We start from the raw sequence: 18265 nt of genomic DNA on the forward strand, positions 1-18265 counted from the left end.
TACATCAACCTACTTCCTGTTTTGGTGGCCATTTTGTTTGTTTATAAACAAACTTTTTAAAACTGTTTTTAACCACTTTTAATGCGGCGGGGAGCGGCAAAATTGTGACAGAGGGTAATAGGAGATGTCCCCTAACGCACTGGTATGTTTACTTTTGTGCGATTTTAACAATACAGATTCTCTTTAAGCCACACCTCCTGTCACACCACTAATCATGCTGCCACCACACCCCTAGTCACGCATACCACAAAGAATTAAAAACGAATCCTTTCTATAATCATTAGTTATTTTTCATTCAAAATAAGACATGTCAATGTCAAGGATGGGAATAAAGTTTGGAGTCAATTTAAAACATTTTAAGTAAATAGAAATATGTATATATAAATCTATACATCAGTCCTGAAATAGGGACAAATGAAGAAACGGGACAGAGGAATTTGGTTCCAAAAGAAGGACTGTCCCTCTAAAAAATGAAAGTTGGGAGCTTCTAGCAAGGCAGCTGGGTAGCCCACAGATGTGGTTGTTGGGTCGGAGCAGCAGCAGATGGATTCAAAGACCTGGTTCCCTTGTGGCCAGAGTCACACGGGCGATTAGCTGGATTCACCCACGTGGTAAGTTGCCGGATCCGGAGTGCTGCGGTGTTGAAGTCTGGAGTGCCCAGGTCTGCACAACAGCAAAATGACAGGGGGGAGCAGAGGGAGAGCAAAAGAGGGTAGCTGCATACCTCCCAACTTGGAAATAGAAAATTTTGCCACGCCCCTTCCATACTCCTAACCACACCCATGGCACACCCCTAGTCATGCATACCATAAAGATTTCATAAGAAAAATGTGATGGTTTATAATTCACACCACACTGGTCCTTTCTATCCTGATTAATTTTCCTTCATATTAAAGGATACCCGAAGTGACATGTGACATGATGAGATAGGAATGTGTATGTACAGTGCCTAGCACACAAATAACTATGCTGTGTTCCTTTTTTTCTTTCTCTGCCTGAAAGAGTTAAGTTATCAGGTACAGTATGTAATTGGCTGACTCAGTCCTGAAGTGACTACAGTGTGACCCTCACTGAAAAGAAATTCCTCTTTTTTTATCTCTTTCTTGCTCTCAGAAGCCATTTTCTGCTAGGAAAGTGCTTTATAGTTGGAATTTCTTATCAATGAGGGTCACACTGTAGTCACTTCCTGCCTGAGTCAGGACTGAGTCAGCCACTTACATACCTGATATTTAACTCTTTCAGACAGAGAAAGAAAAAAAGGAACACATCATAGTTATTTGTGTGCTAGGCACTGTACATACACATATCTATCTCATCATGTCACATGTCACTTCAGGTATCCTTTAACACTTTAAAATAGAAAATAAATCAGTTTAAAGGATGGAAATAAAGTAAGCTAAACACATTTTTCAATAGAAAAATACATTTATTTCCATAGATCTGTACATCAGTCCTTAAAGAGAGACAAATTAGGAAGAAAGAGGGACAGGGACCCAAAGAGGGACTATCCCCAGGGCTGGATTTGTGGGCAGGCCGTATAGGCCGTGGCCTAGGGTGGAACTTGAGCTAGGGCGACATAACAGCTGAGAGTAAATCTGTGTGCGGTGCTCCGATTGTGTCCTGGTACCACTGCTGGCCATCTGCCCGCCCACCTGCATGATTACAGTGATTCATCTCTCCTTCACAGGCCAGGACATCGCCGGCCAGACACCCAAGGGCCACGAACGTCGGCGAGCAGGAACCGCCGGCTGCACTCTGCCCCCATCCACAGCACACGCAGCCGGGGAAGTCTGCTTAAGGCAGAGGCCTTTGTCGGCAGTTAGGGAGCTGCACTCCTGAATGCATCCACCGCTGCCCCTGCCTTGGGTCTTCTAGGCCTCCCACGTGGGTAGGTGGAAAACAAAGGAGTGCTACACTCACCGACCCCGCCGCGGACACTGTCGCACCAGAACGCTTAGACCATCCGAGCAGCCGCCTCCACCATCCTCCCACCACGGAGCCACCTTGGATCATGGCACTCTAAGGAGCCTCAGCACTGGTAAGAACCCTGCTCCCATCACCTGTGTGCTGCCTGCACACATTAAACTGTTACTGCTGCCACTGCTGCCCTATCCGACCTGTCTGTGCTGTCTGTGTTATGATTGCTAGGGCTGCTACTATCACTTATTTTTTGCTGACCCCAGGAACTGCTGACTAGTACTGCTATGCTTGCTATGGCTTCAACTGCTACTTGTATATATACATTTGCTGACCCCAGGAACTGCTTGACCAGCACTGTATATCTTATGTTCTGCCACTGGCATCTGACCTGCCAAACTGCCTGATCTGTCCTGCTAAGCGCGATCGGTGCCTGATTCCTTACTGCTGCATTCACTGATCTGTTTCTGATCTGTATTGTATTTGATCTGTTTGTGGCTGGCGACCCTATGCAATGCCATCCTCCTCCACCCGCCGCTGGTGCCCCACTCCCGCCATCGGGCATGCCACCACACGCACCACATACTCCAGGGAGCAATTTCTTTGGTGGGAACAACGTGGCCCATCACTCCCTGAGGCCAATTTCCTGCCAAACTTGGTCCAGAACTACATCCAGCAAGTCCTGGTCTCTGCTCCTTGGCCCAGTGCAGGCTGGCGGCGAAGGGACTGTCGAGCTGGGACTCGCGTGAGATTTAAGAGGAGGGGACTAAGGTCAGCCATCCCCGTGGTACTCTTGGCAAATGTCCGCTCTCTCCCTAACAAACTGGACGAACTACGTCTCCTCTGTGGCAGGTGGGAGCTCGGGAAGAACACCCCAGTACTCATATACAGGATCGAGGAGGCGGGGTGAGTAAAGAGAAAAGGCTGAAAGTGCTGCCGATATCCCCGGGTAAGGCTGAGAACGGGGGACCGCTACAGAGCTCCTGCAATTAGCGCCCTGCCGCCATCGCGCCGCGCATGCGCCCCCATAACACACATTTCTTGCTATAACTGCATATAGGTCTGTTGTCACAGGAGTAACACATTGCTTCCATTGTCTCATCAAGCTTTACAATGCACTGATTTTCCATATATGGCCAATGCTTTATGTGTAGGGAGAGTTAATGAGCAATGCAAATAACTCTGACTTGTATGTAAAAATAATGCAAATTGCACGCAGCTAATCACATTTGTCAGGAAATGTGTTTCGTTGGCTGAACTCCAAACTACATAAAATTATCATGCAAGGCAGTTCTTGTCATGTGATTGGCTGCCTGTAATGTGCACAACCTTCTGCAGTTCTCTGTCAGGCTGATAATTAGTGGTGGCCAGTGACATGCCAATAAGGCCTAGGACCCACTAGCAGCCCTAATCTAAGCGCTTGTGATTTGAAAAGCTCTTGCTAATGTAATTCCCCATGAGTGATGTGATTTTTTTTTTTTTAATCCCTCATAGCATTACATTAGTAAGAGCTTTACAAATCACAAATGTTTAGAAAAGTGCTGCCCTTGGGTTCCAGGCCTGACTCTGAGCTGGTGCAAATTGTATGCTAATTATATGCAAAGTTATGCAGCTGCTGCATCTGGTCCATTTCCAAACTAAACTTTGCATCAACTTGGAATTCTCAGCAGCTCACTGACCATCCCTAATAATAATTGTTCGTCCCCTCAGAATTCTCTAACAGGAAGTGATGATGTTTCTCTATTTGCAGGGCGGAGTCCCGGCATCAGGAACCTCTCAGAGACTCGCCTCTCTGTATCCACAGACTGTACAACGGATGATGATGTCACTGGACAAGAGTCTCCTGCAGATATCCTGGTTACCCCAAATATTCCCCCAGACTCCCCTCACCCGTCTAACCCTGAGGGGCCTCATACCCAGTGCAGCTCTCCCCCTTCTGGAGGGTCTTATTCCTGTTCCACATGTGGGAAATGTTTTGTTCAGAAATCAAGTCTTGTCAGACATGAGAGAACTCACACTGGTGTGAAGCCCCATTCATGTGCTGAGTGTGGGAAACATTTTGTTCGGAAATCACATCTTGTCCGACGTGAGAGATCTCACACTGGTGAGAAGCCCTTTTCGTGTGCTGAGTGTGGGAAATGTTTTGGTCAAAAATCATATCTATTTATTCATGAAAGATCACACACTGGTGAGAAGCGCTATTTATGTAGAGAGTTTGGAAAATGTTTTGTATCTAAAGCAGACCTTTCCAGACATGAGAGATCTCACACTGGTCAGAAGCCCTATTCATGTGCTGAGTGTGGGAGATGTTTTGTACAGAAAACACATCTTGTCAGACATGAGAGATCTCACACTGGAGAGAAGCCCTTTTCATGCGCTGAGTGTGGAAAATGTTTTGTTCAGAAAGAAGACCTTGTCATACATGAGAGATTTCACACCAGTGAGAAGCCTTATTCATGTCCTGAGTGTGGGAAACGTTTTGCAGGGAAATTACAGCTCGTCAGACATGAGAGGTCTCACACTGGTGTGAAGTCTTAATAATGTACTTACTGAGTGTGGGAAATGTTTTGGACGTAAAGAAAGCCTTGTCAGTCATGAGAGATCTCACACTGGTGACAAGCCCTATTCATGTGCTGAGTGTGGGAAATGTTTTAGGCGTAATGAAAGCCTTGTCAGTCATGAGAGATCTTGTCCTCACACTGCTGACAAGCCCTAAGCATGTGTTGTGTATGGGAAATGTTGTTGTTTGGAAATCACTGCTTGTTATATATTTGTGTTGAGTGTGGGAAATGTTTTGGCCATAAGTGGTCTTTTGCAATGCTTTTATTTTTGTCTCTTGCAAAGTGCTCATAGAAATATTTCAACACAGAGTCCTGAGGACACTTTCATGCTACTCAGTTCATTGGTTTGGTAAAGCTGAATGGAGGTGACATGAGGAGATAAACATGGGTACATATAGTACTAACCCGAGATAGAACTTGCCTGAGTTCATGTTTTATATTTTTAATTGTAAGGGTTAATAAACCAGGTGCTTTTTTATGCAAATGATGCAGAATCTGCAGTCACAGCTCTCCTGAAAAGTACATAAAGCAAAATGCTATTATCTGGGAATATTAGATGATCCCAGTCATCCAGACTGACCTGAGGAAAGGAGATTTCCCTCTCTCTGTCTCTCTTTTTTTATAATGCACAAAGTCCAGTAAGATAAGAAGAGAGGGATTTATCTCCCAGCAATGTTACGCTGGACACACACAGGACTGATATTCAGAGAGAGTGGATCACTGCGACTGTGACGGGATCTTCCAGAGATCTCCTGATTTAAAGGCGCATACACACGCTGTATTCTTTCAAACAATGGGTCTGCCAGACCCTCCCGCTGGGCGGTCGTTCTGCCAACAGTTGCACATGACTACAAGCTGTCGGCAGACTGATAAGACCGATCCGCTCGGTCAGCTTCAGTCACTTCCTTATGGAGATTTTTCTGGTTTGTTTAATGTCCACTTTTCATAGCTCTCAAAATGAACTGCAATAGCTTTAAAGTACCTTTTGCTTTAGATCAATGAAAGTTTGTTACACGGAAGCCTCGCTCATAATCTGTCAACACAAACGCATGAAGAATATTTAAAGCAAATCTGTGAGGTTGGGGGAGGAAAAAAAACAGATTCTTACCCTGGGGGGGGGGGGGGGGGGGGGTCGGTCGGGGGGGCTCTGGATTCTCAAGAGGCTTCTCCCTTGTTCTTATTCCAAACTGTTTACAAGCAGGGATCCCAGAAGTGCAGCCACACTGCAGCCTCTGCAGCAACAGACTAACTCGGGCTTAAGTGGGAAAAGCCAAGCCCAATCAGGCACATGCTACAGTGCAGGCGCAGACCGCTTGTGCATGCACAGGAGCACAGACTCACTCAGGCTTCAGCGGAAAAGCCAAGCCCAATCAGGCACATGCTACAGCGCAGGCGCAGACCGCTTGTGCATGCACAGGAACACAGACCCGCTCGGCTTTCATCGGAAAAGCCAAGCCCAATCAGGCACATGCTACAGTGCAGGCGCAGACCGCTTGTGCATGCACAGGAGCACAGACTCACTCGGGCTTCAGCGGAAAAGCCAAGCCCGATCAGGCACATGCTACAGCACAGGCGCAGACCGCTTGTGCATGCACAGGAGCACAGACTCACTTGGGCTTCAGCGGAAAAAGCCAAGCCAAATCAGGCACATGCTACAGTGCAGGCGCAGACCGCTTGTGCATGCACAGGAGCACAGACTCACTTAGGCTTCAGCGGAAAAGCCAAGCCCAATCAGGCACATGCTACAGTGCAGGCGCAGACCGCTTGTGCATGCACAGGAGCACAGACTCACTTAGGCTTCAGCGGAAAAGCCAAGCCCAATCAGGCACATGCTACAGTGCAGGCGCAGACCGCTTGTGCATGCACAGGAGCACAGACTCACTCAGGCTTCAGCGGAAAAGCCAAGCCCAATCGGATGTATGCTACCAGGGGTGCTCGGATACCCCTTTTTAAAATCCGAATTGATCCGGATAACTAGATATCCACATCCGGATCCGCGATCTGCATCCGAACGCATAGGTAGCCACGTTCATGTGGATATCCGGACGCATTATCCAGGCTATTCGGCCGGATTCGGATATCTGAATAGAAAACCGGAAGTGCCCTTTAAATTGCTTTAAAAACGTCTTTTGTGGTATATGAGGCATGTAGCATCATTGTTTTTTAAAGGGGAACACTAATTGATGATGTGAGGACTTAAAATCCCCCCCCCCAAAAAAAAATGGCTATCAGTTAACATTAGGACTAGGTTCCAGACAGCGGTCGTGCAGCCCACATTGTGTCCAAAGTCCATCCGCACAACTGGGACATGGCAGCTTTCAGCCCAGACACCTCCAAAAAATTATGCAGCAATTGTGTTCTGGGTTAAATATAGGTGGTATCAGTGGCTCATGGCACCCTGGCGGTGGGAGCTGCACAGGCTGCCTGTGCAGCTCCCACTGCCAGGCCAGGGTGCCACAGGCCACTGATACCACCTATATTTAACCCAAAACACAATTGCTGCATAATTTTTTGGAGGTGTCTGGGCTTAAAACTGCCATGTCCCAGTTGTGCGGATAAACAATGCAGCAGCAGCAGGTGTAACGTCTGCCAGGAGCATGCCGGAGGTTGCATGTGGCACTTGCCACGTGACATGTGGCAAGTGCCACGTGACAATCAGACAGCAGAGGAGAAGACACTAGTGCACACTGGCACTGCTCACAGCACAGCAGTTCTGTAGAAAGCTAACACAGTACTACTACTACTCTAACAACTACTAGCACTGACAATAACACAGTAATCCTATCCCCTAATCCCTAACCTATACCTAAAGCTAATCGCTGGCCAGCAGGCAGCAGCTGGCCTGGTCTGTGCACAACACACACACAGACACATAGCAGCTGCCTGCAGCAGACTGAGTGTCAGACAATGACATCAAGCTAATTAATGATTTAACAATAGTGTAGTGATAGTGAAGTAGTTAATCACTGAACAGCTTATCACTGTGTGTACACAGCCCTTGGTAGGCCAGCCCAGCAGCAATGGAGCACAGCACACACTCTAACTGTCACACAATGAAATCAATCAAGATAATTAACGATTTAACAATAGGGTAGTGATAGTGAAGGGGTTAATCACTGAACAGTGTTATGTTTATCTCTATGTACACACTTGGTAGGCCAGCAGCAGCACTGGAGCATGTCTCTCAGTGTGCCTTCAGCAAACAAGGATGATATGTCTTATCATGGCAGCCCTCCTTATTACACAGGGTAGTTGGCAAGTGTTCCTTTCTGTGATTAGGTGCCAGGGCTTAGGCTGGGAGGCCTCTGATTAACTCAATGAGGTCAGGTGGGGTTGGCCAGGGTTCCCCTCTGTGATTGGTTGCTAGAGCTTCTGCTGGGAGCCCTCTGATTGGCTCCAGGACGTCAGCTCCTTAGTTACAGTATTTTGGATCCGGATATCCGCGGATATCCGGGTCATGCGGACAAATATCCGCATAGAGCTATACGGATTTGGGCCCAGGTATCTGGGACCCGGATCCGGCCGGATATCCGGAATCCGGATGAGCACCACTGTGTGCTACAGCGTAGGCAGCTCATGCATGCACAGCAGCGTAGAACTGAGCGCAGGCAACTCATGCATGCACAGCAGCATAGAACTAAGCACAGGCAGCTCATGCATGCACAGCAGCACAGATCCGGGCGCAAGCAGCTCATGCATGCACAGCAGCACAGGCGCAGCCAGCTTATGCATGCACAGCAGCACAGACCCAGGCGCAGGCAGCTTATGCATGCACAGCAGCACAGCCCTGGGCGCAGGTAGCTCATGCATGCACAGTAGCACAGACCAAGGGGCAGGCAGCTCATGCATGCACAGCAGCACAGACCCAGGCGCAGGCAGCTCATGCATGCACAGCAGCACAGCCCTGGGCGCAGGTAGCTCATGCACGCACAGTAGCACAGACCAAGGGGCAGGCAGCTCATGCATGCACAGCAGCACAGACCCAGGCGCAGGCAGCTCATGCATGCACAGCAGCACAGCCCTGGGCGCATGCAGCTCATGCACGCACAGTAGCACAGCCCTGGGAGCAGGCAGCTCATGCATGCACAGCAGCACAGGCGCAGGCAGCTTATGCACGCACAGTAGCACAGACCCGTGCGCAGGCAGCTCATGCATGCACAGCAGCACAGGAGCAGGCAGCTCATGCATGCACAGTAGCATAGACCTGTGTGCAGGCAGCTCATGCATGCACAGCAGCGCAGGCAGCTCATGCACTCACAGTAGCACAGACCCAGGCGCAGGCAGCTCATGCATGCACAGCAGCACAGGTGCAGGCAGCTCATGCATGCACAGTAGCACAGACCCGAGCGTGGGCGCAGGCAGCTCATGCATGCACAGCAGCACATACCCGAGCGTGGGCGCAGGCAGCTCATGCATGCACAGCAGCACAGACCTGAGTGCAGGCGCAGGCAGCTCGTGCACGCACAGTAGCACAGACCTGGGCGCAGGCAGCTCATGCATGCACAACAGCACAGACCCGAGTGCAGATAGCTGCAGTTGCAAATTTCAATTGATGATCACAAGCCATTGTCTCCCAGTGTGGATAAGGATGCATATATCTCTGGCCATTGATGGAAGCATAAGGAGATACGTGAGTACCTGCACTGCGGGTTCCAGTACTGTGTTGGCAACACCAGGGGCCATACGCAATTCACTTTTTCACCTGAGTTTTCTTCTAGGAGATTATTTTTTTATCTTCAATTTAATTTAATTTTCCAGCATTTTTTAGCTAAAAAAAAGTACCAAAATGTAGGTGATTACTATCAAAATTATTTTGAGTATTTTCTTGATTTCTGGTGGCGCAAAGGGCATTTTACTGACAAGTTTCCATAGATGACCTAGGTGAAAAGTCAGGAAAAAAAGTGAATTGCATATGGCCCCAGGTTTTGCACAGATGTCAGTGCATGTAATGAGTGTGTTGGGAAGTAGAGACACGCTCTGTAGCACACGGGGATGATCAAAGGTAATTGCTTGATACAAACCAAGAGAGCCCTGAAGATAAGTGTTTGGTTCCCATGACATTTATACCAAGTGCACTTCAATAACAACTATTACAGGTCAGGCACTGTGGCTGTTAGGAGTCCAAGACCGAGTATGGGGGGGGGGGGGGGGGGCTATTCTACTGGCCAGTGTGATGGGTGATGGTGAGCAGGCTCCCCTGGGAGACAGAGTCAGAGGATGGACTCATCAATGACTGGGGGATCCGGCATGGTGGCTTCCTGAATCCTTACTAACATTGGTGGCTTGTCTCCCCTTCTAGTCCTTCAGGGTGAGGATCAGGCATGGTCGGAATTGCTGAATTCCGATTCCGTGGTAATTCCGTGTTCCGTCGATCCGGAATTCCGCTACCGGGTCATTCCGGCGGTATACGGAGCTGTTCCGCGGAATTCCGTGGAATTCCGACGGTATACGGACTTCAGAAATGTATATTATGCGGACTTCCGTAATTTACGTAAGCGTAACTCAATCCGTTTTTTTTCCACATTTACTGATTGTTTTTGGTTTCTTCTGCCTTTTATGATGATATGGAGATTGTTTTAAGAGTGTAAAGTCAATAAAATTGTTGTATATAGTCTCAAATGTGTTAACAGCGTACTTCCGTAAAAAAATTCCGGAATTCCGCCCACGTGCGCTGGGGGCGGAGGTACCGTTGCGGAAGTTCGTCATTCTTTACTTCCAGCCCATGCAGTGTTTGGAGTGGCCCAGTGAGAGTGACCTGAGAGAGACTGTCTGCACTGCAAACTGTTATTGTGGTAAGTGAGTAGTATACTTTTACATATATGTTTATGATGTGATGAATGCAATTAGTCCATTTTGTTTTAGTTAGAGAAATGTTACCATTTTTGTTGACATGCAGATTTGCTTAGTGTATTGAAGTGGCTGGGGCTGTTTGCACGCGTGCGTCGTGCGTGCTTGATTTGGCGGCGGGCCAAATCTGCACGACGGTATTGCAGATTTTGCGTGCTTCTGGAATCCGTGCGAAACGCCGCTAATGTATTTAATAGGAAAAACGCATGCGTTTTCTTGCATTAGTTTTCCCCCGCGATTTTGCGTGCGATTTCGCACCTTTTCGAATCTTAAACTACCCTGGCAGTGTCATGGTTAATTTGGCAGTGTCCTGGTTAAAATTGCACGCGAAATTGTGGTTAAAATGCAATCATGTTGCATTTGATGGCGATTTGTGGCATGCACTTTCACGGCATGAAGTTCCCTTCGCGGGCAAGCTGGGCATGTTGGGCCTTTTTTATTTTTCCAGAGCCCATGGTGGAGGAGGGCCGGCAGACCGACACAACAACCCCCACAGAGTACAACCAGATTGGCAGCAGATTTGCCCACAAGTGCACTCAGATTGTTTGCAGATGTGTCCAAAAAAATGCAGTCAGATTGATTGAAACCTGTGCCCACAAGTGCATTCAGATTGGTTGAAAAACATGTGCCCAAATAGCAGTAAGATTGATCCTTGATGTTCCCACAAAGTGCAGTCAGATTGGTCGTAACGTGCGCACAAGTGCAGTCCGATTGGTTGAAACATGTGCCTACAAAATGCAGTAAGATTGTTCGCTGATCTTCCCACAAAGTGCAGTGCTATTTTTGTATGTGCAGATAGGCCGGTTTCCTCCCGGGTTCAGTGGTGCACTAGGATCTGAGTAGATCATAAAATAACAAACAATACTAGCTAAGCTATGTGCAGATAGGCCGTTTTTTCTCCCATTTTTACTCCACTGCACTATGATCTGACTACTAGGTCTGAGTGCTATGTGTGCATTCGCAACAGTAGACAATTGGCAACTGTGAGCGGCGGCCTTATATGTCAGAGTATATTTACAATCCCCGACCATGATCTCCCAGCCAATCTCCGTTATCAGACAGGCATGTCCCGAAGTCAGCTGACCGTCTTGTCAGCTGATATTCCTTCTCAACGCATAAAGAAGACAGCTGCGTTGATTGCGCGTGCGTGTATGCCGAGTCCTCCTATGCAGTGTGGACAAGGCAGAACACCGCACGTCGCCAGCTCCAGATGACACCAACTCTCCCTCCGCGTTCCCAGAGGAGAAAGCAGCGGCAGTGCTGTATTCCGCCACAACGGTAATTTTCTTATTCATTACAGATCCCTAGCCACGTCCGTAATTTCTAGCACTGTAGAAGCATATGAAAGTAGTAGATAATAGATATCCACTTCCGTAGTAGTGATTTGTAACTATATAAGTAGAGATGTCGCGAACCGCCGATTTTCGGTCCGCGAACTTCCACGTAAGGTTTGATTAGCGCAAACCTCCACAAACCACAATACACTTCAATGGGGAGGCGAATTGCAAAATGTAAAAAACATTACTATGGCCATAAAAGTGATGCTAAACATCTTTTAAAGGGTCTAACACCTACAACCCCAGGTGGAGGAGCGGGATACATGCCAAAAGTCCCCGGGAAAAATCTGGAATTGACGCAAAGCAGCTTTGTAAGTGCAGAAATCACCTTGAGTGCTAAATGACAGGCCTAAAGTGTTTTAAAACATATTGCATGTGTATACATCAATCAGGTAGTATAATTAATTAGTGTACTGCTTCACACTGACACACCAAACTCACTGTATAACACACTGCAAACAGCTGTTTGTGTATGCAGTATGAATTGCAACGGCTGTCGCATCAACACAAGTGCAGTAATAATGGGTATTACACTACTGATACAGTTAGTAACTGGATGTGGTTGGCCTGGCAGTGGCAGCCAGTATGATTTGCAGCGGCTGTCAGCGGTAGACAAGTGCACTGATAAGGTTGTTACTGCTAATAGTCACTGGGATGTGTGTGGTGGGCCTAACAGTGGTGGCAGCAGGCAGTATAAATTGCAACAGCTTTGGCAGCCAGCAGTAACACAAGTGCAGTAATATATACAGTTGAATTCAAATCAACATAAAAAAAAAAGAGGATTAGTTTGCAAAAGAACTGTTGTGGGGGGCTGTTATAGCGACATCAATTAGCCAGGAGCAACTTAACAAGCAAGGAGCATAACTAATATTTTCCTATGAGAGACAGTCTGCAGCAGCTCGCCCTACACTCACTAAAGCAGGCACACGAGACAGCGTAATGGCCGCCGCTGCCTGCTTTTTATTAGGGGGGCATTGTCTCCAGGGGATAGCGTATTCTGATTGGCTAGTTTGGGCCTGCTGACTGTGATGTAGAGGGTCAAAGTTGACCGTAATGGAGCATTATAGGGTGAATCGAACTTCCTGGATAGTTCGCGTTTCGCCGCAATGCCGAACACCCGGAAGTTCGGCTTGAACCGTTCGCCGGCGAACCGTTCGGGACATCTCTATAGATAAGCATTTATACAATAGTCATTGTACAGACTATATTATATAATGCTATGTTGCTGTCTTTGTCTCTAAACAGAAAACTCATAGCAATTAAACGTTTTGATCAGAAAAATGTTTTCGTATGTGCAAAAACATATTATATTTTTCAATGTTATTTTTCATTGACTTCTAGATGGCTGCTGCTGCTGAAGCCGTTGATGGAGGGAGGAGCAGGGCGTCTGCTGCTGCTGCTGAAGACGCCGCTGATGATGGGAGGAGCAGGGCGTCTGCAGCTGAAGCCGCTGACGGTGGGAGGAGCAGGTCGTCCAACACTCGGCGACTAAGAAAGAAGGAGAAAACCTTCATCATTAAAGTAATTTTTTTTATATTTCTCCTTACTGTATTAATCCATGAACCCAAAAACTCATTAATATCAAAGCTGAATATTTTTGGAAGTAGTTTTTATTCTGTTTTTAATTTTTGCGATTTTAGGGGGATATCAATCTGTGTGTGCAGATGACTTTTACTGTGCACAATTATTAGGCAACTTAACAAAAACAAATATATACCCATTTCAATTATTTAATTTTACCTGTGAAACCAATATAACATCTCTCTCCAGTGATAAATACCAGCCCAAACCAGTACTCCACCTCCACTCTGCTGGCATCTGAGTCGGACTGGATCTCTCTGGCCTTTACCAATCCAGCCACGGGCCCATCCATCTGTCCCTGTGGCCCATGAAGAAGACTCACTCTGATTTCATCAGTCTATAAAACCTTAGGACAATGAGTCTTGATATATTTCTTGGCCCAGCCTTTATTTTTCCAGGCGCTTCTTGCGACCCTGTTGACTATTTTGAATGAAACGCTTGATTGTTCGATGATCACGCTTCAGAAGCTTTGTAATTGTACGAGTGCTGCATCCCTCAGCAAAATATCTCATCGATTTTGGACATTTCTGAGCCTGTCAAGTACTTCTTTTGACCGATTTTGACAAAGGAAAGGCAGTTACCTAATAATTATGCACACCTGATACAGGGTTTTGATGTCATTACACCACACCCCTTCTAATTACAGACAGAGATGCACATCACCTAATATGCTTAATTGGTAGTAGGCTTTTGAACCTATACAGTTTGGAGTAAGACAACATGCATGAGGCCTCTTTTCCACGAACTGTTGATAGGCAGTGAAATGCCTTTCAAACTCTCACAACCGCTCGCTGACGCTTGGTAAGTGCTCCCTGCTGGCTGCTGCCTGGCAACTGCTCACTGCTGCCTGGTAACTGCTTGCTGAGCACACAGCTCAACAGTTCGTGGTAAAGAGGTCTAAGGATGATGTGGTCAGAATACTCATTTGCCTAATAATTCTGCACTCCCTGTAGTACCCCGAAGATTTGCAATGGAAGGGCTTAATGTTCAGACTACACAACTACGCCCCACACACACTCAAGTCAACTCAACATCGTTCTTTTAGGCTCTCATAACTTTGATTTAAAATTCACTTACAGATAATCTCCTTGTATTGTTCACACAGTTGATAATACTGATAATAAGTCAATTCAACATTTAATTTACTTTCAGCAGTGTTGTTAGTACCATAGCAAGAGATGTATGTATTGTAAAGGTTTTTTTTTTGTTGATCATTAATTTTTTTTTTTTTTTTATGTTGCAGACTATGTTACGGGGGGGGGTATGACACTGCGAAGAGGGCGGCGAAGAGGGAGGTGATGGACCGGCTGCTGCAAGTCCTTCAGACTACTTACCACCGCACGTGGTCGGTTAAAAAAATTCAGACAATGTGGTCTGACTTTAAGTCCAAGACCCCACGTGCGGTGGCGAAAATAAAGTCTGACCTTGAGTGTAAGTAACAAATGTTTTTTTTCATATATGTAGCGGGATGTGTAATTTTTTTTCAACCTTGTTAATCCTCACGATTTTCCAATGTATCAGTGGCTTTATACTCTTATTGTTATGCAATGCACTGTTTAACCTTAGGTAATATCTTCTTCTATCTGTATTTTTAAAACAATCTCACATTTTTTTTTAGTGGATGGGTCTCAGCGCCGCAGGCGGTCCCGTCGTGCCTCTGCTCCTCCCTCTTCCAGACAGGGATTGGATCCTGCTGCTGTCCCCTCCCCTGAAGATAATGATGAGGAGGCTGGACCCAGCACCAGCCACAGATCAAGAAGTCGGCAGCGCCGTGGGCAAAGGCGTGCCCGTGGCCGGAGCCTGTCTGTGGCATGTAAGTATTTTATAACAAAGTTTTAACATTAATCAAATGAAAGTGGTACGTCTGTAAGGAAGGAGATTAGTACATAATTTAATTTTGCACAGAACTATGTTTTTTTTTTTTTCTCTCCAAGAAAAAAAAAAAAAAGTTGCATGATGCCATGTTTTCTTTTTATCGTAGCATCTATCTCTGTGCGACTTCGCAGGCGCAGGCGCGGAAGACGACAGAAGTCTTCCAGCAGGCCAGAATCTGGTCAAAGTGGCACAACTGTGTGTAAGTAAAATGTACTGTTGTACAAAGAAGTACACACAAGACGGAATGTATCCACATATTTATAACAGTACTAACTTAACTCTTTTTTTGTGTGTGGAGGGGGAAATAAAAGTTGTACCGAGTGTTTAATGTGAAAAAAATTCCACTTTCAAATCATCTGCTGGCCAGTGACCACTGACCAGTTTGTTTTCTGTACACTGTTTGTTGTTAAAAGTCAATATTTATTACAAATATTGATTGCCACTACAAGGCCCAGGGAACTAACATGCGATGTAGTAAATTTGATAGTTACAATGATATAGTAGAGGTTCTTTGAGAAGTGTTTTTATCGTTATTGCTAATTTTCATTATGTATATAGTGCCAACATCTTCCTCTTCGATGCACAGAGTATATTGTGTTGTCAGTTATCTGACAAAGACTGTACGTGCACACAATGTACATCATACCAAAGTCCTATGTCTGTATTGCCCTCTATTCAACTACTTTTATCAAACAGTGTACAAAGTTTCTCATAATTTACCACATCAAATTTTGCTTTTGAGAAAGTCTTATCGATGTGTATAACGTTGCATCTAGAAAACATTCAATAAATATGTAACACCTTACTTAATGCAAAATTATATTTTGCTTGTGCGTTACATTATTAAACCTTTTACATGGTATTTGATGCAGTGTATTGATTTGCGGACGTTGTAGTGCATGTATCGTATGGTAGTCTAGAAGAATGAGTTATAGGAGGAAAACAATACAGACAGAAGGAAGAAATTAAAGGAACACTATCTAGAAAAAACTCGGCAGTTAACATGTTACAGATGACAGGTTTTGGGCCAGTCTACCTGTTTTTAGGGGTGATTCCCAAGGCTTTATTTGTTTTCAACAGCATTTACTGAACAACAGTTTACAAATATAACTGACAACATAGTGTGCAAGTGACGAGTAGGGAGACCGGCTGTTATCTTGCCATTTTGGCAGTTCAACTGCTGTTCATGAAATGCTTTTGAAAACAAAGAAATCCATGAGAATCACCCCATGACGGTGATGGATTGTGCCAAAAGCCGTCGGTTCTGTCAGATGTTTACTGCCTACTTATTTCAAGATAGTTGTCCTTGAAGAACTCCAGCCCGAAGTTGAATGGATTGGAATCGTAGAAAAGTAAGAGCACTGACCCACCACCACATCACCCTGCTTCCAGATTACAATACCTCATCCAGCCAGTGATTATGTCCATCCATAGTGAAACTAGTGTATCATCCCTAAATATTATGTAAGCCGGGAAGCCCATGGTTTAATTTCACAACTTGAAATGAAACTTTATCCCTAAGTGGCCATAAATAAATTGTACATACTGGGCCAACATATCAATTTAAGAAATGTTGACAAGCTTCAGTACTATGGCAGTATGCACGTGTGTAATGGTAGTTTAAAGGTATTCCTTATCCACTAGCCACAACAATTTCTTCAACATTTATGTGTCTTTTTTGGATTGTGATTTTGCGATACACTAATTTTGGCAGTCATATTTCATTAGTCATACTTTTTGAAAAACAATGAGTATGTATTTTGATTCTGGATGAGATCATTCATTGGCAAACTTAGACATGAGTAAACAGTGACTTTTCGGCTTATAAAAAGCATTCATCGGAGTGGTTCCTGACTAACAATGAAAAACACACTTTCTGTACACTGACATAAAGTTTAACAATTTTTCTGCAAAGATAAATGTAATTATACATGACTTAAATGTTACTCAGTCAGAGAACACTTTTCCTGCTATCCAAGCTGAGTTGATAAGATCAACATTGCCCTGAATGAAACGTAACGTACACTCTGGTGACTGGCTAGCCATTGTAAATTCCAAGTTCAAATTGAAACTGGGCTAGTCACATCACATCACATGCACCATTAATTCTAAGCTAAAGAGAATTGTGGCATTTCAAACCAACGTATGCATGGGGAAAAAAAAGAATAGTGCCAGTAAACACCATCTTACAAAGCATATGACACAAACAATGAAGTAAAAAATTTAAATAAATCAATCATTTTGCGCATTGATAAACCCATTGTACAAGCATGAGAGGTTCTTAACAAGAGTCCTAGTTTAAACCAGGTTGTACAGATTTCATGAAATGTGTACATTTTGAATCTTGTGTACATCTCATTTTTTCCTTTAGAAGCCACCCATGAATACAGTGAATGTCAATGTATAAGTTGTGTTTTCAATGTGTTTGTCATGAAAAAGTACAACGAAAGTATTATAATGTGAAAAATCACTGTTTACTTTTCTCGAATCTAGCCTAACCAATCAATGCTATCACTGGGTTTCATAATGCCTTGCTTTTACTGATGGCTGATACGGTACCACACTCTACTGTTTATTCTTTTATTATCAGTTTTTGTTCATGCGTAGTGTAATATTTTATTTTTCTCCATCTTTTTCTTTACAGCTTCTTCTCATTTCGAGATTCTGGCCGGCCAAGTCTCAACCCTGCAGCAGGAAGTGGTGGTTCTGACTTCCACTGTTCAACAATTAGAACAGTGGAAGTCAGAACAACAAACGACTCTTCAGCAGCAGCAGGCGGACTTTGAGGAGCGACTTCGGCAGCAAGAGGCAGCTTTCCGCCACCAACTGCTGCAACAAAGGCAGGAGATGGAGGGCCAAATTGAGGAGCAAAGGCAACGCATCCTCGCTTTCAGGGAGGAGGCAGGACAGCTCCATGACTATTTTGGACAACTGGCAGGTACAAGGAGGATGTAATGTTGGTCCTGACTCCTCCTGGGTTCCGAATTATATCCAGTGGCTTGCAAAAGTATTCTGCCCCCTTGAAGTCTTCCACATTATATCATATTACTGCCACAAACATGAATCCATTGTATTAGAATTCCACGTGAAAGACCAATACAAAGTGGTAGACATAAATAGTATTTCTTGAAATATGGGCTACAAGGT

The 18265-nt window shown here is 45.3% G+C and overlaps 2 protein-coding genes across 2 annotated transcripts in view; both read left to right on the forward strand.

Moving 5' to 3' along the window:
* The window catches only part of LOC137537129 (zinc finger protein 208-like), a 221367-nt gene that overhangs the window by 28381 nt on the left and 174721 nt on the right, over window positions 1–18265 (forward strand). Inside the window, exons 4-7 of the mRNA XM_068259261.1 lie at window positions 3797–3912; window positions 4009–4230; window positions 4472–4574; window positions 9778–9969. Of these exons, the coding sequence (XP_068115362.1) occupies window positions 3797–3912; window positions 4009–4230; window positions 4472–4574; window positions 9778–9969 (633 nt within the window). The remainder of the gene's footprint in view (window positions 1–3796; window positions 3913–4008; window positions 4231–4471; window positions 4575–9777; window positions 9970–18265) is intronic.
* On the forward strand, window positions 14516–18131 carry LOC137535352 (uncharacterized). The gene is made up of 4 exons (XM_068257181.1): window positions 14516–14674; window positions 14862–15056; window positions 15225–15317; window positions 17763–18131. The coding sequence occupies exons 1-4, from the start codon at window positions 14542–14544 to the stop codon at window positions 18071–18073; spliced, it is 732 nt and encodes a 243-aa protein (XP_068113282.1). The 5' UTR covers window positions 14516–14541; the 3' UTR covers window positions 18074–18131.

Source organism: Hyperolius riggenbachi, chromosome 10 (assembly GCF_040937935.1).
Source record: "Hyperolius riggenbachi isolate aHypRig1 chromosome 10, aHypRig1.pri, whole genome shotgun sequence".
In the NCBI taxonomy this organism is placed as follows: Eukaryota; Metazoa; Chordata; class Amphibia; order Anura; family Hyperoliidae; genus Hyperolius; species Hyperolius riggenbachi.